This window comes from Phocoena phocoena, chromosome 12 (genome assembly GCF_963924675.1).
Source record: "Phocoena phocoena chromosome 12, mPhoPho1.1, whole genome shotgun sequence".
Taxonomy (NCBI): domain Eukaryota; kingdom Metazoa; phylum Chordata; class Mammalia; order Artiodactyla; family Phocoenidae; genus Phocoena; species Phocoena phocoena.
Window position 1 is genome coordinate 60,274,286 of NC_089230.1, and position 22,538 is coordinate 60,296,823.

A 22,538-nucleotide genomic window follows, 5' to 3' on the forward strand; every position below is an offset into this window, starting at 1 on the left:
TTAGAGAAACAGCTGCATCATCACCACAGCTACCTGATTCTTTTGTTTGTTTGTTTTGTTTTGTTTTACTTTAGATTATATTTCTTTTGGTGGGATATGACACTTTAATTACATTCCTAACAGGAGTCAAGCTAGATGATTTCAGGAATCAGCCATAACATTTTGGCTCTTAATAGCTCCACTGGCCAACACAATTGAAAAGGAATAAATACTTATCTATAAAATGAAGTTTACCACAGTTGACCACTAAAATCCATTACAACTCAAATTTCTAAGGGTCCACTCATAGCCATTCAATTAAAATATCTGGGCTTCCCATCCAGCAGATTTTATCAAAGGAATACTACATATTTTGCCTCCAGCATCAGGTTTTTCAAGTAATGTTTAAACTTATTCTTCAAATCTTACTTTTTCCTATTGGTAAATTCTACTACGGGAGGAAAGAAGATGTAACCCTTGCACATGGAGCTTCCACAACGAACTTTAGGACCATCTCCTCGGGATGAATACGTTATTTCTGGTCAATACATCTACGAAGCCAGTTTAACTGCTCCAGGACCCTGGATACGATTTCAGTGTCCCAGTAAGTCACTCTGCAGTCCCCCAGACGCGTGATGGGGGTCGGGGAGCGATGTCAGTGCCTTTCAGGTACCCTGGGCGCATGCACAAGCCCTGGTTCAAGGTCCTAGGGCAGCGCCCAGCCGCATCACACAGAACGATGAGCATACAGAGGCGGAAACAAGCAAGCTCTGTAAAGTAAAAGGTGGACAGGCACAGCTGAGGAACAGTGTTTTTTTCCCCACTTGTTCTGTCAAAAAGACGTATACGTCTATGAGTTTGGGGCTGGATTATGTAGCAGCAATCAAATATTCTTTATTAAGCAACTTTATATCTTTGTATAGAGACACTGGGTTTCTTCTGATTAGAAGCCTGCAACTTAAATACAGGCCAATTCAAAACTGCAGACAACCGGAGAATTAATTTAATTTAATACAGAATTTTAAAAAGTGTGCTTCTTTTCTGCTGTGTTTCTTTTGAATGTAATTATTTAATGCCTGCTTCCACAGTGCTGAAATGTTTTTGTTTCCTAAGGGTATAATTTTATATAACTCCCAAACCCAATCTAACACAGCATTTGATATTAGTGGAGAACTAAGGCTAAATGCACAAGTGTCAATGGCTAAGTGAAGAGCAAAGGGGAACTGAACTGACACATACCCGTGTACAAGAAAAACAGCTGTTAAAAGTCTGCTCCTGGACTTCTTGGTGGTGCAGTGGTAAAGAACCCGCCTGCCAAAGCAGGGGACACAGGTTTGAGCCCTGATGTGGGAAGATCCCACATGACCCAGAGCAATTAAGCCCGTGCGCCACAACTACTGAGCTTGCGCTCTAGAGCCGGTGAGCCACAACTACGGAAGCCCATGCGCCTAGAGCTCACGCTCCGCAACAAGAGAAACCACCACAATGAGAAGCCCGCGCACCACGACAAAGAGTAGCCCCTGCTCGCTGCACCTAGAGAAAGCCCGTACACAGCAATGAGGACCCAACACAGCCAAAAATAAATAAATAATTTTTTTAAAAGTCTGCTCCCTATCTTTACCTTTTCATTTCTCCTCTCTTCTGCTTAAAAACATAATTTCCCCAAATCTCCTGTGCTTTTTATGTATGTCAAAGGTTTCCGTTCCCCTTGCCATGCATACTTAGCGCCTCAGTAGTTACACTGTGTAAACTGGGGAGTTGGGGGAAAAAAGAAAACCTCCATTGAGGTCTTGATACCACAATATACGTTCCTCGTACTGGAGCCAATGTGTTTATGTGAGTCTTAAGCAAAATCATCACTTCTTGTTCTTTTGGCTAAGACCATATGCAAGCAAAATAATCACCAATAATGATGCTTTTAAGGATTCCCATTAATGTGATTAAGGAGGTGGGAAGCAATGGTTAAACTGCATTAAATGCTCACCCGTAATACTCTGCATGGAAAAAAAAGCATCACTGTTATGAAAGTAGTGCCATTATGTTTCTGGTTATAAAAAGTAATAAATTTGTCCATTTCATAAAATTCAGGAAGTACAAAGTATGGAAAAGAAAACAAAAATGATTCATATTTCCCCATGCAGAGATAATCACTATTAATGCTTTTGTGTATATTTCTAGACTCTTTTGAAAGAAGTCTTTTATATATCAAAGAAAGAGAAAGAACAATTGTATTCAGGAACAGAACAAACTGTCAACAGCCATAGGCACTTGGAGGCAACCCAGGTTTGTGGAGAAGAGCAAAGGCCATAGAATCAGGTAGACCTGGTTCAAATCCAGTGCAAATTCTTATCATTGGCTATGACCCTGGGTCAGTCACTGATCCTCTGTTATTCCCCATTTACAAAATGGAGAGTTCACCCAGTTCATAGGGTCATTGTGGAGATAATGACTCAAGAGCACTTACCGCACGGCTTGGCACAGGGAAAGCAGACAGTAGATTTGGCAGGCAAGGAACAATAAAGTACATTTGAACATTGTTGTTTGGCATCCATAATCCCTGATTCATCACTGATGCAAGGAGGTCAAAATAGAGAATGCGGTCCCTTTAGATCTCAAAGTCTTAAGTAAGGTGCACCATTAAATCAGGGAAAAGGAGCATAGCCAGAGTAAAAACCATGCAATTGAGTTGTACACTGATTCCATGTTAATGCCTCTCACATCTATTTTATTAGCCCAAATCTCTCTCCTAAGCTCTGAATTCATTTTCCCAACTGCCGATAAGAGGACATCTTCTCTTGGATATTCCACAGCTATACTGAACTCAACATGCCCACATTGAACTTATTTTTTGCAAACTTGCATCTTCTCCTTGTTCTAGTTATGAGATTGTCTCCCTTCTCTTACATTCTGTGACGCAGAAATCCAAGTGCCCAGGTAGCGGCAGTGGTTTTGAATTGAAGTTACAGCTCAGCAACAAGAAACTCTCTTGAGTGAAAGGAAAATCTTTTTCTTTTCTTTTTCTAAAAAGGTTTCATTTCTGTCACACTGCTTCTCACTTGAAATTTCGTTTCTATTCAGAATTATGGTGCATACATTGTTGTTCTTTCGGGAATCTTTTTAAATAGTGTTTATTTTCCTCTGGTTTAGGGCTATTTGGCTTTTCTCTTCCCTTCTATTTGTTTCCTATAGTGTGAACGACAAGGTAAATAACAGAAGAACCATAAAATGTGTCCCCAATACTATACCAGCTATGGAATAAAATAAACACCAGTTTTCCAAGTGCAATAATTCTTAAACCTTATATATTCCCCAAATTCAGTCTTTTGGTGTGGCCTATTTCTCTAATTAATTTAAATGGTTATTCCCCAGATTAACTATTGAATATGGTAGGGAAAAGAAAGCACAAGAAAGGGAAATACTATTTTATTTTGGCTTACATTCAAATGTAATTACTTTTGTGAGGCAAATTATTGTGTGGTGAGGACATGAGTGGGAGGAAGTAGGGCAGTTTGGGGGAGTAGGTAAACCCTATGGCCCTTTTACCAAACCAGGGGAGGCAAAAAAGTCCACCTTTGTGATGGATGTCTCCTGGTGGGGTTCTCATCTGTAGCTGAGTGACTGGCCACTGTATTAGCAAGAGTCTTTCAATATCCCAATTAAGCAAGTACTAATAATTAGTGATGAAACTCCATACAAGACTCTCTTTATATTATAAAGAAAGGTTAGAGAAGATTTAAACCTATCCCTGAACCAATGTCCCCCAGACTCACTTACATTCTAATACACTTTCTTGAATGGGAGAAAATGTTGCAGCCTTATAGCTGAGGTCTGCATGTTCACTGCACATAACCCACAGCCTAGCTCATGTATGCCACAGCCTAGAGACATGTTGATGTGTGCCAACAGTGATACAAGCTGAGAATCAATAATGCATATTTCTAATACATAGTCTATCTTAGTTTCAGTCACACCCATGCTGTGTCCCAGCCTGTCAGTAGCCCCTTGACCATCCAGCACTGCAGTTTAATCATAGCCCCGGCAGGGGAATTATGTGGAACACAGAAAATATCTGTCATCTTGTGACTGCATCTACTGTAGACTATCCCCAAAATCTGCCCCACAAATACTCTTCCTCAAATCTAAGAGTCCTTGTTAAACTGACAAGATTAGGAAATCTGATGAAGATGCTTTAATACTAAGGATACCCACGCAAAACATGGCCTTAATAACACCTGTTTCTCTTGTTGGCTCATGTAATTCTGAGAACATTACTAACTTACAAAACAAAAATAAGCATCAGCAACCTGTACTATAAGAATGGAAAACTATGACCTATGCTCAAGATAATAAGAAACCTCTCTCAAGGTCAAAATAAAAGTAAATGCCATTTTGATTTCCTGAATTCCCTCCTCTCCCCTTCTAAGATAACCAAATTGAACAGGATTCCACATTTTTCTAGGTAATAACACTCAAAAGATGTGACTATTTTGACAATGCTGTGTTTCACTGTTATAATTATAACCCTTCTTTTCCAATTATTGATGCTCTTCACTTATACCCCCTTCAAAATGTAAATGTCACCTCCATTACCACATGTCAATACTTCACTACAGATAAAGATGGTCAGGAGAGATAGTGATTTCTATGCCTCTCATGTAATAGCATGCATGAAACTTGAAGTTCTATTATAAAATGTTGATATTACATCACATTCTGAGGAGTCCTCTAAATGAGAAGTCACCCTTGTTACAGAAGTCAAGAAATCTTTTTTTAAAAACTATTCCTGGGACTTCCCTGGTGGCACAGTGGTTAAGAATCTGCCTGCCAACGCAGGGGACACTGCTTCGAGCCCTGGTCCAGGAAGATCCCACGTGCCGCGGAGCAACTAAGCCCGTGCACCACAACTACTGAGCCTGCGTTCTAGAGCCCATGAACCACAACTACTGAGCCCACGTGCCACAACTACTGAATCCCACGCGCCTAGAGCCTGTGCTCTGCAACAAAAGAAGTCACTGCAATGAGAAGCCCATGCATTGCAACAAAGAGTAGCCCCCGCTCACCGCAACTTGAGAAAGCCCGCACGCAGCAACGAAGACTCAATGCCGTCAAAGATAATTAATTAATTAAAAAAAAAAACAAAACTATTCCCAAATAGATTCAAAATAACCTGATACAGGGAGTCTGCATATAATCAAATCAGCATGATCTGATTTTTAGCAATGTTAACCAAAAGTTAAATAAAACTATTGTACTGGCTGCTTATAGAGACCAAGTACCAAGTTAGACATAATAAATCTGAAGCCCTTTATCAGTAAGTCCTAATGCTTCCCACTTCAAGTCTCCTGTCACATACCAACGAACTTGTCACTAAGCTATTCGTGCATGTTATCTTCCAATAAGTAAAAACATTCCTAGTAAACTAGTAAGAAGGTTTCACATCTTATGTTTTTGGTATCCTGTACAATGCCAATCACAATGCTTTATCACAGATTGTAATTTAAAAAGTATTTGCTGGGGCTTCCCTGGTGGCACAGTGGTTGAGAGTCCGCCTGCCGATGCAGGGGACGCGGGTTCGTGCCCCGGTCCAGGAGAATCCCACGTGCCGCAGAGTGCCTGGGCCCCGTGAGCCATGGCCACTGAGCCTGCGCGTCCAGAGCCTGTGCTCCGCAGCGGGAGAGGCCACAAAAGTGAGAAGCCCGGGCAACCCGCCCCACCAAAAACAAAAAGTATTTGTTGGATTATGAATTTTAAAAAGCAACATGTTTTTAAAAAGTTGTTTTTTGTTTTTGTAAAAAGCACCCCCATGACTTCAAATGGAAAGAGGAAATGACAGTTTGGGTATAGGTCTCATTTTACAGTTGGGCAAAATGAACAGATTGCTCACAATTAAGTGAGAATGGTGCTCTCAAATATTTGATCTGAACTTAGAAAATTCTCTCTTGATGCTAACTACCCATCAGGGCTTTTATATAATTGGTTAACATGGGGGAACACCCATTTGTGGTGCCAGATGCATCAGGCCTGGCTTCCACAGTGAATCTCGGGTTTCCTGTCTTTTTACATGTTGATTTTTCTTTCCTTCTTAGAATGTCAAAAAGGAACCTTACTTCTCTTTGTATTTAGTGATAACCAGAAATATATAAATGTCTATGCTGTTTGCCAAAAGTATATCAAGCATTATCAGTGTTGGGGAGGAAGACGACAACCGGAATTAGATTCCTCTTCCTAAGCAAGACAGACCACTCCAGCGGGAAGTATTGTTCCTTCTTCTGACTTCTCATTTCAGGAGCTACTTGTATACTTGAATATTTACTTAACCCTTTGCCACTGGTTACATACTTTCTCCCCTAGTTGTGTATAAAAGTACAGACTGTATCTGTACTTCTTTAGATCTTCCTCTCAGTCTTCACAAAGAGCACTTTATAAATTTTGATGGATGGATAGTGGGTAGATAAGAAAGAATATCAGACCTTTAAAAAGTCAACTTTTATTGCCTTTACTTCTTAGTTTTACAGGAAAACATGGATTCTCCTCCTCCTCTAAAATTATTCAACTATTTTAAATATTTGAATAGTAAATATTAAATAAATTGATTAAATATTTTAATCTTTAAATATTAAAAACGCCTAGAACGTTAGCCACTCTGGAAATAAATATGGCAGCCCCAAAAGAGAGAGAGAGAAAAGAAATAGCTATTGCCTAAACTCTTCACAACTGTATGCTGTCTTGGGGCTACCATTCGATAGCAGGTGTATTGTCATTTTATTCTTTATGACTCAGAAAGATTATAAGTTCAACTTGTTGTGCATGTTTATTTGAGTTTATAATTTTATATTTTCCCTGTCGCTTTCACTATGCTGTAAGTGTGGAGACAAGGAACTGGCTGCATGCTTAGTCTGGAGTTGTAGAAAAAGCACATGATTTTTTTTGTTTTAAAGAGTTGTTAAAATAATTTCATTAGTGTATCAGTCAAGGCTCTCCAGAAAAATAGGAGATACACAGAGAGACAGATTTTAAGGAATTGGCTCACAAGATTGTGTGGGCTGGCAAATGTGTACAGCAGGTCAGCTGGCTGGTAACTCAGGCAGGAGTTGAAGGTACAGTCTTGAGTCACAGATTTGTAGATCAGGCTCGCTGGCTGGAAATTCAGGCAGCATTTCTGTGTTACAGTCTTGAGGCACAATTCCTTCTTCTTCAGGAAGTCTCAGTTTTTATTCCTAAGGACTTCAACTGATTGGATGAGGCCCGCTCATCAAAAGTGGTCTCCTTCATTTAAAGTCAACAGATTTTAGGAAAGCACGTGATTTGAAGCTGACACATATGGATAGCCCCAGCAAGAGATTAACATCTCATTAGAAAAATCGGAAAGGTGATCTGTGATAAGGATTTCCAAAAACATGTGTCAAGTACCTTCCACATAGTAGATGCTCAACATACAGTAGCTGTCTCATTATTATTATTCCCTTTTAAAAATACTACCAACAGTGCTTAAGCTATAGCTTTGCATATTCCACAAATTTTACTCACTGATAGGGTAAAGAGAAGAAAACACTGAATGTCTAATGTGGACTTTGTTTTTCTACAAATAACAGCAAAAATCAAAGTTGTTGTGTAACATCATTCATTTCTTTTGTACTTAAAAGACACTTCACCAGAGATAAAAAAAGGAGAATAGATTGAGACATTATACTGGACCATCACCAAGTATGTATTACTATAATGTACTCTGGTTCCCATGTTCTATATTACACACAGCAGAAAAGACACACAGAGAAATCTAAGGATGGAGGAGCTGCATTTCTTTATGACCTTATTTGAAAGATAAACCCCTTGGAGAAATACAATTTATTCAGATTATCAAGACCCTGCTGTGCAAATCTACATTCTGGGAGCACACTATGGAGATCAAAAAATATTTACTTTATTCTGTTGGGTATAAAAGCTTTTAATGAATGCATAATTAAGGCAAAAAAGAGTGTATACAGCTTTAGAAATTCCACTTCTGAGCCAAGCCATTAATATCCAAGGCACCATACCCAGTTGTGATTCCACCTGTTTCCTAGTTGGATTACAACCTAGTTATAAATCAAGGTATTACATGACTACACGACCTGGTGCTGCAGAAAAGGACTGCACTCCAGGACTAGAGAGAGCAACGTAAAGGGCTTTGTTGTGGATGTGTGGTGAAGGGCTGGCCCTTTGGAACATGTTGAAACAAACAAATAAACAAAACCCAAAACCTCGGGATGAATTATGTAGGAAAAAAGTCATCATGTATATCATGTACATAAAGGGACCTGTAAGTTTTCTCCATAATATCTTATATTAGAGTTGATGGGATAAAATCTAACAGTTATGGAAGAAAAAGTGAGCAAATCATTGACAATGCAGGGCAGATTATTTGTGATATGATAAAATAATGTAAAACCAGGTATTTTTATTTGTATAAATATAGAGATATAGTTATATTTGTATACAAACAAACATATCTGGACAGTTGAATGCAACTATATATTCATGTATTGATACAAATATGCATATGATACAGTGCGATTAAACTAAAACAAAACATTAGCAGCAATCCAAAAATACAAGGAAAAAACCCAGCATGCTCTAATTCTTGGAGTCTTTGAAGGCCTGTTTAAATATATTTGTGCTGTATAACAGAGGAATTCTACAATTAGGTTACTAGTACATTTTCATAATCAACTGTATTCATAATATCCAAGGCTCATGAATAATTTTATATTGTTCCTTGGGAAAGTCTCTAGTAAGCTGGAAATCCAGTATGAAGGAAGCACAGAGACACAGCCATCATCAACAACTAATAATTCTGGCCCCAGTCACGATGTACTGCAAAATGCTATTGCAAAGTTTACTAGAGCTGTCTCAGCACATCAGGTGATTACCACTGCATTATGGATTATAAAGAGGAAATTAATGTATACTTTCCTTTCTTTAATCAAAAATAGTCCATCTGAGCAACTGGAGCTTTAAAACGAAAATTGCAATAATCACAAACCTTTTTTGAACGATGAGAGGCAAAATCAGGTTAAAATTTTTTTAAAGAATAGTACTGCCTGGACGTAATTCTGGTATATTCCCTTACTTAGTGCTGCTACCCAAAGTCAGCTGCTGAAAATTAGCCCTATTCTGCAGAATTTCAATAATCTCTCAGTTATCCACATAGACTTTCGTCTTAATCATTATTATATATAAGAATGAAGACTGGTAAGGTTTTCTGTTTCAAGTCTTCATTGTTTTGGCTTTTTATATTTTGGATGTTATGCAGGATATATAATATCAATATTTTACATATTTATATATAATGTAAATTTTTCATATATTTATAACTGGGACCAGTTCAATTTTTTTTTTTAATTTTATTTATTTATTTATTTATGGCTGTGTTGGGTCTTCGTTTCTGTGCGAGGGCTTTCTCTAGTTGCGGCAGGTGGGGGCTACCCTTCATCGCGGTGCGTGGGCCTCTCACTATCGCGGCCTCTCTTGTTGCGGAGCACAGGCTCCAGAGGCGCAGACTCAGTAATTGTGGCTCACGGGCCTAGTTGCTCCGTGGCATGTGGGATCTTCCCAGACCAGGGCTCGAACCCGTGTCCCCTGCATTGACAGGCAGATTCTCAACCACTGCGCCACCAGGGAAGCCCATGACCAGTTCAAATTTATCTAGATATTATGACACTTTCAAAATCTGAATATCAGTGACTTAACAGGCTGGTAACTGATGTGAATTGAGGTGGCAAGAGCGTCTGAAGCAGTGGTTCTCAAACTGTGGTCCCCAGACCACTAACATCAGCATTACCTGGGAACTTGTTAGGATACAGATTCTCAGGCTCCTCCTCAGACCTCTTGAATCAGAAACTCTATGGGTAGGGCCCAGCAGTCTGCTTTAACCAGCTGTTCAGGTGATTCCACACACAGTCAAGTTGAAGAACCACTGATACAGAGCACACATTTGAGTGAAGAAAGAAATGACTCTGACCTGCATAAATATATCCTTACAGCGGAACAAGATGCATGACCCCAGTCCCTCTTCGCAGACTCTGAAGTGGGCAAACATTATACGCAGTGTACGGGGCTGAGGCCACAGTACCTGAAGCTGAACTAACGACACAGATAAGCAGTCATTTCCCAGGGCCTGAGCACGTGTCCCTCGAAAGGCAGCAAGGAAAAGGTCGGCAGCCTGCTCTAAAGGAGATTTGGGGAGGGAGAGTGAGAAAGGGGGTGGGGGAGATGTCTAGGAAGGAAAGACACCTGGAGAGAGGGAGGCATATGGACAGCAGTCTCCTTGTAAGGACTTAGATCTTCCTTCTGTTAAACAAATGCACTGCCTGTATTTCCTCTAGTCGGGGAACTTAGGATACCATGCAACTGTATTACAGAAAATTCCTATCACAGGGAACTCTCCTGGCACATGTAGAAGGAACGCACACAAATACGCGTTTCTAAGCAACTACTATGCGCTAGAGCTAGAGATAAAAGATTTTTCCAATTTCTCCTTGAATTCTGTATATGAGGATGCAGCAATATGTTTTATTTACAGGAAGGGCAGGGGAAACAATAAAACGAAACTTCCTATTTAAAAGCAGCAACGCCATTGTATATATGTGCCACACCTTCTTTATCCATTCATCTGTTGATGGACACTTAGGTTGCTGCTTATATACAATGGAATATTACTCAGCCATAAAAAGAAATGAAATTGAGTTACTTGTAGTGAGGTGGATGGACCTAGAGTCTGTCATACAGAATGAAGTCAGTCAGAAAGAGAAAAACACCGTATGCTAACACATATATATGGAATCTAAAAAACAAACAAACAAAAATGGTCATGAAGAACCTAGGGGCGAGACGGGAATAAAGATACAGACCTACTAGAGAATGGACTTGAGGACACGGGGAGGGGGAAGGGTAAGCTGTGACAAAGTGAGAGAGTGGCATGGACATATATACACTACTAAATGTAAAACAGATAGCTAGTGGGAAGCAGCCGCATAGCACAGGGAGATCAGCTCGGTGCTTTGTGACCACCTAGGGGGTGGGACAGGGAGGGTGGAAAGGAGGGAGACGCAAGAGGGAAGAGATATGAGGATATATGTGTATGTATAACTGATTCACTTTGTTATAAAGCAGAAACTAACACACCATTGTAAAGCAATTATACTCCAATAAAAAATAAATAAATAAAAAAGTAGCAACACCAAGTATTATGTTGCTTTTAAAAGCATCAATTTTTACTATTTACTAAAGTATAATTTCAGTGTGATGTTTTCACTTATCAGAGACAGGGAGAAAGTGATGGTTCATATAATTATTTGTGACTTTTTTTTTCTAAAACAATACAGGCACTTCTACAAAAGCTAAGAGAAGTGGCGCAAAGGAAAAATACCTTTTACAGAATGGTTATTATTTCCAAAATATTCAGGAACAGCCTGGTCCAATATGCTGTTGATTGGAAGTAGGTAGTAAAGTTTGTGACATCTCCAGGAATGAAGAAAGACAGGAGTGACAGAAGTGGGTAGGAAGGTTAACTGTGGAATTAATAGAGAAATTCACAAGTGAAGCATGCAATTCTATTGGCTCTGGTTTTCAGGGTACCTACTGTGTGTAGGATACTATGCTATAGGATACTTTGCATGCACTATCTCACGAACACTCCAACACTCCTAAGATGTACATTGTATATACGGTATCATATCTGTATCACATCTGTATTTGTGGGCAAAGAGGTTATGTAACTTGCTCAAGGTCACACAACTCTGGGACATGAACTTATATCACAGGGAGACAGATAAGTCAATCAATACAAATAATATGGTGTGATCAGCACTCTGGAAGAATGCCTGTAATTAATGAAGAGGAGGGAAATCCACCTCCAACTAGGTGGATTTATCAGGCAGCTCTGGAAGAGGAGCTATAACACATGAGCAAGCTACTTGCAGGTTAAAGAGGAACTCATAGGGTGACATAACGAGGGAAGAATAATCCATGGAGAAGAAGGCTTCATACAAAGAGGTTTGGGCACGGGGACATGCATGAAGTTCACAATGATTGTGGTATAGCATGTGGGTAGTAACTTTTTTTTTTTTTTTTTTAAAAAGAAGGCTAAAGCGATAGGAAGTTTCATAATAAAAATGGAACCTGTGAACCACTTCAAGAGGAATGAACCTTGTTTTGAAGGAGGCACTGGGGTGAGGCAAGAGTGAAGGCAGGTAGGTCCATTGGTTAGCAGGAAGTTTCTTTAGTCCAGGAAATAAGTATTGAAGATTTGAATTAAGATGGTGGAAATAGAAATAGAGAGAATGAGAGAGATTTAAAAAGTTAAGGGAGTTCACCCAAGCCCTGCACACAGATGTTTGTAACAGCTTAATCGTAATTGCCTGAACTTGAAGTGACCAAGACGTCCTTCAGTAAGTGAAGGGGTAAGTAAACTGTGGTCCATCCAGACAATGGAATACCATGCAGCACGAAAAAGAAATGAGCTATCAAAAGACACAGAGGAGATTTAAATGCATATTACTAAGCAAAAGAAGACAATCTGGAAATGCTACATACTGTATGAATCCAACTATATGACGTTCTGGAAAAGGTGAAACTGTGGAGATAGAAAAAGATCAGTGGTTACCAGGCGTTGTGGGGAGGAGAGGGAGGGATGAACAGGCAGAGCACAGAGGATTTTTAGGGCAGTAAGACTATTCTGTATAATACTGTAATGGTAGATGCACGTCATTACACCTTTGTCCAAACCTACAGAATGTAGAACACCAGGAGTGACCCTTAATGTAAACTGTGGACTCTGGGTGATAGTAGGTCCACCAATTGTAACAAATGTACCTACTCTGGTGGAGGATGTTGATAATGGGGGCAGGGGGTACATAGGAAATCTCTGTAGCCACCTTTCACATTTGTTGTGAACCCAAAACTTACTCATTAAAAACAGTGTCTTAAAAAAAATTTAGGGAGGTAGAATTGAAAGGTTTTGGTGATAGCCTATGTGGAGCACAAGGAGATGAAATATTTTAGGATGACTCCTGGGTTTCTGGCTTGGGTTAACACTCAGAAAGGTCATATGCCTGTGGGATATCCAAGAGGAAATGCTGACTAGGCAGTTGGCTTAGAGAAGATAAAACATGCTATCCTTGGGTACAGTAAGAATAGGGCACATGAAGGAGACAAGAAATTAAAAGGACAAGGTTAGAAACCTAGTTTGTAACCAGGAGACAGGGATCCAGCTTGTGTTTTAGGGAAAGAAATTGTTTTGTGGGCCGGAAAAATAACTTAGGTTACACAGCAAAGTATTGATTAGCTTTAGTCAACAGACAGGAAGGTCAGTTGAGCTACTGCAGGAACATCTAGGAAAAATAATCCAGATCTGAATGATGGCAGTGACAATGAAGAAAGACAAGAAGGCATATGTGAGAACAATTTAAGAGGTTAAACCAATAGAATGTATTGAGATTAATGAGATCATGGAGCAACATAAGATTATGCCAAGGTTTCTGGTTTGGGTTACTACATGGATAATGGTTCCTTAACAAAGAGTGGGAGGAGGAACAGGTGAGTAGAATGGGTGACGGTGAACTGAGACGCATGTGGATGCCAGCCGAGTGGAAACAGCTGAACACAGAGCTTGGCGCTCAGGAGAGGAGACTGCAATCCTCCAAATGTGGATGAAAGAGAGTGATGGTGAGCAGAAGAGAAGGGCAGCCACATGGCATCACTGTACCCAGAGGGATATTCACAGAGCTGATGGAAGAAGAGTTTGTAAAGGAACTGAAAAGAAGTAGAAGGAGAACAGGAGAGAGTCTTGAGAAAATAGAAGTGAAGGAAAGAAAGGAGCTAATAACCACTGTCGGAAGGCTGTAGAGTGGTCACATTAAAGACCATAAAAGGCCCACTGCCTTTGACGATTAGAAGGCTTTGGGGACCTTTATTGGAACAGCCTTTGGGGAGTAATGAAGGCAGAGGACTGAGTTCAATAGGACTGAAGAATGAATAGGAGGTAAGGAAGTGCAGACACTGTTCCCAGTTTGGTAGTGAACGGAAGGAGCGAGTTGTGATCGTGAGAAAAGAAGAAAAGTTTCTCCCATCTTATTGATCCTATTTTAAAAATGAAAGGAAGGTGCCAGTGGAGAAGACATTGGAACCATGGGAAACACAGGAGGTACCTGATGCATCAAGTTGCTGAAAGGCAGTTTAGCCTTAGAGAATAGGGCAGACATTTAACTATGGGCAGAAATATTTGCAGGTGGAGGGTGAACAGGAGAATGAATATCTTAAATGAAACATAGATTTTCTTTTAATGCCCCTAATTTCAAGTATTGATAATGGAATTAAGTGAGATTGATTTTGTTTGCTTTGTTTATTGATTCTGAACTCTAGCATTAGTAAAATATTGGAAACATCTTATTTTTGAGAAAAATAGGCTGAAAGTGATTTTAAAATTGCCCACCATACAATAGTTAGCTTAGAATAGAAATTACTAATATTAGAAAAATCCTTCAAGACAATCTTTCTTGTCTTTAAAAACTCACAAACAATAAAGACATAGTGAACCCCAGATTACCCACATAACAAATTAAAATGCCAAAATGACTTCCTTGGCCAGCCAGTGTGTCTCTGGGCTGTCACTGACATCCTTCGGTGTGGGCTTAGGGAAGAAAAGCCAAGATAATAGCATATGAAAAGATTAACTGGGATCCTAAAATGGTTGCTAAAAAACTTATGATATATTTTAGAGCCAAATATTAATGATATTTGAAAATTTTGATATTCTGGATCACCCATGCCAGATAGCAAATACTCATGATTAGAACAAATAATTAGTAGCTGGCTATGATTTAGTAGGGCTGATACATTTCTACCCTTTCTGATCATTTTCACTGACTTTAAAAAAAATCTGAAAGATTAAACTGTTTGTAATATATTTTCCAAAATTCGTACTTTAACTTTCTCCAAATACAAGAGTATCAGCTCTAGTGAACTGTGGAATAGCACTCAGTGTATTTGATTAGGGGCCTATTCAATATATATGTTGGTATAATAATTTGTCTTATCTAATGCGGGAAAAAAATAGCTCAGCAGTGGAGAAAAACAAGTTATAATTTCTCAACCTTGAGGATAAATTATTCTATTCAGAGCACCCACTATATATTATGTATTTAGGAGATACTGCTAATTTAATAATTAAAATTATAATAATGCATTATTTGGAAGAGATAACCTCCTATAAGTCATTGTAGTATTACTTATTTTAAAAATGATAACCTATTAAGAAATACTGTAAAATATGCAAGATCTTCAGTGCCAAATGCAATCCCCATAGAAAGTATTTTCAACTTCAAAGAAACTGTATTCAATGGGTAAAACTAATGTAAGACTGACTTATTAACATATTTTCCTCCCATAATATAAAATTTCAATATTTAAGCAAGAAACAAATTACTGAATGGATGCACCATTCGTTCCCTCAACACACACTGCTATGGACTGAACTGTGTCCTTGCAAAATTCATATGCTGATGTTCTAAGTCCCAGTATGATGGTATTTGGCGATGTGACTTTGGGAGGCAGTTGGGTTTAGATGAGGTCATGAGGGTGGGGCCCTCAGGATGGGATCAGTGTTCTCATAAGAAGAGACACCAGAGGGCCTTCCCTGCTGGCGCAGTGGTTAAGAATCCGCCTGCCAATGCAGGGGCACGGGTTCGAACCCTGATCCAGGAAGATCCCGCTTGCCATGGAGAAACTAAGCCCGTGCCTGCGCTCTAGAGCCTGTGAGCCACAACTACTGTGCCTGTGTGCCACAACTACTGAAGCCCACGCGCCTAGAGCCCCTGCTCCACAGCAAGAGAAGCCACCATAGTGAGAAGCCCACGCGCTGCAACCAGAGAAAAGCCTGCGCGCAGCAACGGAGACCGAACACAGCCACAATAAAATAAATAAGAAAAAAAAAAAAAGGAGAAGAGACACCAGAGAGCTTGCTGTCTCTTTCTCTCTGCCATGTGAGAACATAGCCAAAAGGTGGCCACCTGCAAGCCAGGAAGAGAGCCCTCATCAGAGCCTGACCAGGTTAGCACCTTTATCTTAGACTTCTAGCCTCCAGACTGTGAAAAATAAATATCTGTTTAAATCACCCAGTCTGTGGTATCTTGCTGTGATAGCAGGCCAAGCTGACCAATACAGACACTGAGCTGTTGTGATGCGATAGGAGGGAGGGGGTAAGATATAAAGAGATGTAAGGCATGACCCCTGCCTTCAAGAGTCCCTAACTGGGGTGGGTAATTTCCAACCACAGTAAGCCCATGAGGAAATTGATGCAAAAGCAGCACTCAGATACTTTCTGCTTCTGCGAAGCTATTTCAAGGATCCTGTGTTTCCCAGAGTTGAAAGGAAAAAAATATTTTCTAAGTAAAAGAACAGTAAAATCACCATTTATGTAAAAAAAAAAAAAACCAGAAATACCCAGAATTCTTCCTAATACCCTCATGAGAGAATAACGTTCTTTAAACCTTTGTACCTTCACTGAAGAGAGAAAATGACTAATTCTCATGGTAGCCCATTTAGTGTAAAACTAAATGAAGACAAGGGATGACTAATAAGCATCAGTCACAGAGGAGGGAGATTTAGGGCAGGAAGTCACTTCCTCCCTCCTGCTCCTTTTACTTGGCTTCTGAATGATTAATAGTAAGAATTTTGGCTTCGCTCTACGAGACGATCCAAATGTGCACACTGTAAACAGAAAAACGCCTTCAATCTGGGGAAATGATCTTTTATGCTTGTAAAAGCAGAAAACAAAAACAAATGAAAACAGGATAGAACGCCCCCCCCCGACCCCCGTTTTCGTTACAGTGATAAAATGCTCTACCTAGAGCACTCCTGTCCCTTTCCTCTCACATCACAGCAGCACGTCTCCTCTTTCAGGTCACGTCTTCCCCATAAAAGTGCTAAACTAATGCCGCTTAATGACAAATTAATGTCCATGAATAAAAAATACACCTCTAATAGCATAGAGTAATTTGCCATTACAATATCATCATTGGACATGCCCCTGGTTTAATATGATGTATTTAATTCATAACCTAATGAGTGATATATAAAAAGAGGGAGATGAACCCTGCAATTACATTTATGTGAGTCTGTCACCTTATTTGTAAAACCTTAGAGTCATTTACATTCAAATTAGAACAAATGAGTGATTTCACAAAGTGCAGTGATAAATGACCACAGCAGCCCAAGACAAAACTGTATTTCCTGTGAACACATTAACAGTTTCCTATTATTTGTTAAAAATTACAAGGCATATTGCCCAGTGTGGTGTGAATAATGACTTTTTTACTGATTAGGTCAGAAAACTAATATGTAGCAAAATAAATAATTTTTCTTTTCATTTTTTCTGATTTTTGCTTTAAATTAACTACTGAATTCTGGTGGATTCACACTGCCACCTGCTGCCTAGGAGTAGATACTAAAAGTTTATTCCTATCAAAAGGAGTTAATTCACCCCTTTGGTGATCTTATTCAGAAAGTCTAGTGAGGGCTCTTTCTTGTCAATATATTTAAATTGCATTTCACAATAAAGGCCGATACTTGGCAAACAAAAAGAAAACTTGCTAATCAAATAATAGGATATAGCATTTATTTGGGGGAGAGAGTACAATATGTACAAACTTTTTTTTTGAAAGCTAATTACAAAAAAAGACATTTTCAGCAAAGCATGTGTATCTCCTAATATATCACTTTCAGGGGATACAACACAAAGTCCAGTTGCCAGTATCCTGATCTTATGACAGGGGACAGTTTGGAAGGGTGGTGTGTGTGTGTGTCTGTGCGTGTGTTGCCTACTCCTGACCCTTGGTACAATCTGAAGGCAATGACTGAAGGCTCTGCTTGTCACTCAGGACTTCTACCACCTAGTCTTCCCTCCCAATGACAAGTTCCAACATGAAAGGAAGGCCTTAGGGTCCAGAACAGAGCAGACTAGGAAAGGCATGAGGACTGGTGATGAGGTTGGGGAAGAACAGGCCTGGCCTTGGAGAGTTTCTGCAGGTGAAATGATGCTGCCAAATGGTCATTAGGGGAGCTAATAGACATTTCCAAATCCGATCAACATCCTAGTTCTGCATTTAGGTTTCTCCACCTGTAAAAATAAAAGAACTCTCACCTGCCTTAAGGGGTTGCTTAGCAGAGGAGAAATGGGAATTTTTGTGCAAAACACTCAATACAGATAGGCTCTCAATAAATGCTGGTTCTCTTTCCTGGGAAAGATAATGATGGCTCTGGGGACTATGGTTTGGCATAGATAGACGATAGAAACAAGCAGGCCCCTTAGGAGGAAATTATGAACTCTTATAACATATACCTAATGACGGTGAGAGTCTAAAGAAAGGTAAGAAAATTAGCAATGGAGAAAAGAATCAGGTCTGAGAGATATTTGGTAGGTAGCATCAACCCAACTTGGTAATTGATTGGATATGGTGGTGAGGAAGGGGTCTGAGACTATGTCCAAATTTCTAGACAACTAACACATTGATGGTACCATCAACAGAGAAAAGGGTAGGTTTTCTCATGTTAGGTTTGAATTGCCTGTGTGATGTTTAGGTACAGATGTTCAGAAGCTAATTTTAAAAAAGGTTAGAAAAAAATCAAAGTTTGGGAAAATAAACTGTACTCAAAAAGTTTGTAATGTTTATCTGAGGGACTCGGTAAATCAGCAGACACATCAGAATCTCTATATCCATAGCCCATCTCTCTGAGGATGGTCTGCACAGATTCCTTTACAAGATTTAACATAGTGAATGACATTCATGTAAACATGCATACACTGAAAAACAAGAAAATTTACACATTTTACTGAGCCCTTTTTATACACAAATATTGCTCTTTAATGAATTGGTTCATCTTTCTGATGAAATTTTTAAAAATTTTTTAAATTAAAAAAATTTAAATTTAAAAAAAATTTTAAAAAGCACAATGGACAAGGAAGACGAGCAGAGGGAGGAAAAGGGAAAGAAGCATTCACACTTTATTTGGGACTGAATCTCAGCAGATAAGTCTGACAGGTCATGGTTATTAATGATATATAACACGACAGGCTACACAGGACAGAGTCCTACAGCATTTCATTGCAAAGCAAGTGAGAAAGGATGCAAACTTGAGCAGTTGTCTGTAAATCCCTCATCTTGGGATGATGGGCTATTACTGTAGCCATTCCCCTTGTACTCACCCCACCCCAAATCATTTAGCTGCTTTCATTGCCAGGCTACCAGTTAATCTCAGCAACATGCACGGAGAACATGTGTGTTCTCAATGACAGGCCTGATTCGAGGGCCTGGAGCCAAAAATGAATACGGACAAGACCTCACAGCCTGGGAAGCTAATTTGATGGCTGTCCTCACTGACAAGAGGGGCACTGCTCCTGTGGTGTGGGGTCCCAGCCCTCAGCAGCCTGCCAGAGGAAAAGCAAGAGAAAGGAGCCCACACAGTGGCCTCAAAGTGTCCCTTCCCTTGGCTGGGGTGGAGGGGAGCAGCGGCGTCTAGGCATGTGCAGAAGAAGCTTCAGGTCAATGCACTAGCCGATGGCCGCGGAAGCTCAGGGAGGCTTGGGGTGTGGTAGGGAGTTCAGGAAGTGCCCACCCAGCACTTCTCCTGGCATACGCTTCTTAACGCGCCCTGGAGGACAGCAGGAGGTCTACTGAGAGCCAAGCTCTACCCTCCACATCTCTGAAATAATGGTAATTTGAGAACAACAAAACAATACCAGACATCTTAGGAAAACGGTTTCACAAACTCCTCATTGGGCAAAGTACCGAACAAGAATGGAGAATATATTAGCCTTGGTTGATGGGTCTTAATTTCTAAGTACATTTTAAGCACTGAAGATTTTTCATTTTAACAGAAAATATTTTATATACCCAATAAAATGATTCCATAGGAAATTAAAAATCAGTTGAGCAATAATACCAAAAATCATAAATAGGTATAGTTATTTGACTATGTCAAAATATGAAAGCAGACTGACCCCTTCTGGTAATTTGATAATCCTAAAAGAGAGGCAGGGTATATATTTGAAAAGGAGTGACATAATGAAGGTTTCTGCATACACATGGCTTTAGTCCTTATAGTCCAAGTTTCCTTCTACAAGTTGGCCATCTTGCAACATCACAGATAAAAAGGAAAAGGAAAGTTACTTAAGAGAATGAAATGCAAACATTGGTGAAAAGACAGTGAAAATTCTAACCACTGCTCAAGCAGGCTAATAATAAATGAACTGTTCACAAAATACATCTGTTTGCAAGCCACATTTTTTTCCTCAGCAAAATAATGGATTGCAAGAATTGAATTCCGAAGTGCACACAAGTCACCTGGTATCTCAACAGGTTCATCTGACGGGATAGGGAAAAATACCCATTAACTTCCAACATTCATCTGGAATTCTCATTTAGAGAGAATTATAGGTTTAAGTTTACACACACACACACACACACACACACACACACACACACTGTATATATACTGTATTTTAATGTGCATCATGATAACTAGCACTATAACTAAACTTTTGTCAACACACATCATTAATTATTACCTGCCATGGAAAAAGTGAATCAGGTGATGATGCTGAAAGCACAAGTTGCAATATTTGATGTAGAAATGTCAAATAAAAGTAATTTCAATTTCACAAGTCAAACACACACCTTTGAAGTCTTGTAACCTTTCTATGTTATTCCCATTTGTTACTTGCAGAAAGGGATTAAAACAGGTCTCCCATATCACCCAACAATATTGAGGAGAAAAGAAAGGAAAATAAGATAAAATAGTTAAACATTTACTGTTAGATTAAGTATGCTGAGATAATGATAAAACTTTCATATGCTGTATTTGAACTGCTCCTTAGGTGAACGTGGCTGACATTCCTCACACTGTCTCCCTAGGAGACACTGGCTCCTATTTCCTGAGGTTGCTGGGGGGATGAAATAAGATGATATATGAGAAAGAGCTTTGGAAATGACCTAATGAGTAACAGAAGTAAAGGCTATATTTAGAATTAGAGAAATTATTAGGAAGGAAATAATGTAATTAGGCAGAAAAAAATAGGATTTTTCTACTTACTAATAACATGTCATGTGCACAAGGACAACAGAATTAAATTATGTGGATTTATTATTTTTTTAAGCTTATTTTCACTGTTGTTATAATGCTGTAATATATGCAAGTTAAAGGTCATACGAGTGGAATAAATGGGAGGATCTCAATGTAGGGGGTTAGTACTTAACTCTCTGAAAAATAAAAGAGATTCACATCCGTACTAGCTGCCTAAGATGTCCCATATCTTCCTCTTGAAACAAAGGGTTTTCATGCAAGAAGGAAAAAAAGGTCTTTGGAATCAGAAAGCCCTATCACTCACCAGCTATGTCACTTTGGGAAAACTGGGTATATTTCAAATCTTTGGGTTTTTTTGCCTATAAAAATGTGCAACGTTGTTGTGAGGACCAAACGTGAAGCATCGGTGCTCGGTGGATGGGAGTTTTCTCTCCCTCCCCCTCGCAGAGCCTTTCCTGAAACCCTAGCAAATCAGGGCAAGAATGCACAGATCACTCATCACTTCTCCAGCATTTATTGCCCAGGAAGTTCATGCAGCAATTAATTATGTATGACTTCATGATATGTTAGCTACTGTTACTGAAATCCTAACTGACTAACCAACTTCTCATGCATTTCTGCAACCAGAGAGCATTGCTTCAAATCAAGACCCTTCCCAGCGTCATCTCCCAGGGCCCCAGTAGTGAACCCTGTGTGTGGTTGTTGAGTTACTCTGCCGCCCAGGGGTAGTGAGGTGGGCAGGGAGGGTCGGGGCCAGGAAGTAGGACATGAGAGCTGCAGCTGCCCTCTTAGGAGCCTCTCAGCCTGTGTCCTGGAGAAATTCTACCACCACAGGCCACATTTCCCACCCCCCTCCCTTCCATTTTACCTGTCACTGGGCTCCAGTCGGTGGGGTACTGCAGGGAGAAGGAATGTGCAGGGCATACTAGCAGGATGCAAGCTCACATACCTGGATGAGATAGTGGGAACATAAATTGAGAAGCTCCAACAGCTGTAGGTGACTGCCAGCTGCTAACACATCCTGGATCACGCCTGGCTCCAACAAAATCTGTTTTTTTTTAATAAAAGAAAGCTATCAGTTACTTACAAATTAATACTTGCTTACTGTGCAAATACACTGCATTTAAATCGCTGTTTAACATACTATACCTGAATTAATACTGTTCCTTATTATGGAAGCCAGTTCTCTTTTTTCTATTCTGATTAATGAGCTGTGGCCTTTATTCTAACAGCTAAGTTCTCATTCCCAATACTCATATCTGGTGTATAAAACTCCATACTTAACCACTCATTTTTGTAGGAGGATATGAACGTTTGCAAAGAACAATATAATAGCCTTCAAATTCAGTTTATGATGAGTATAATCTTATAAACACAAAAGAACTGAATTTTAGTTTTTCAAAGTATATTTCAGAATGTTATTCTTCAGTAAATCACAGAAA

General features: G+C 39.5%; 1 protein-coding gene across 7 annotated transcripts in view; it reads right to left on the minus strand.

The window, feature by feature from the left end:
- Window positions 1-22,538, minus strand: part of KLHL32 (kelch like family member 32) — a 189,917-nt gene that overhangs the window by 84,988 nt on the left and 82,391 nt on the right. For 5 of the 7 annotated variants that reach the window (XM_065888688.1, XM_065888691.1, XM_065888686.1 and 2 more), the window contains one exon: window positions 22,046-22,144. The exons of the other annotated variants lie outside the window; for them this stretch is intronic. In XM_065888688.1, coding sequence (XP_065744760.1) covers window positions 22,046-22,144 — 99 coding nt within the window. The remainder of the gene's footprint in view (window positions 1-22,045; window positions 22,145-22,538) is intronic. 7 annotated transcript variants of the gene reach the window in all.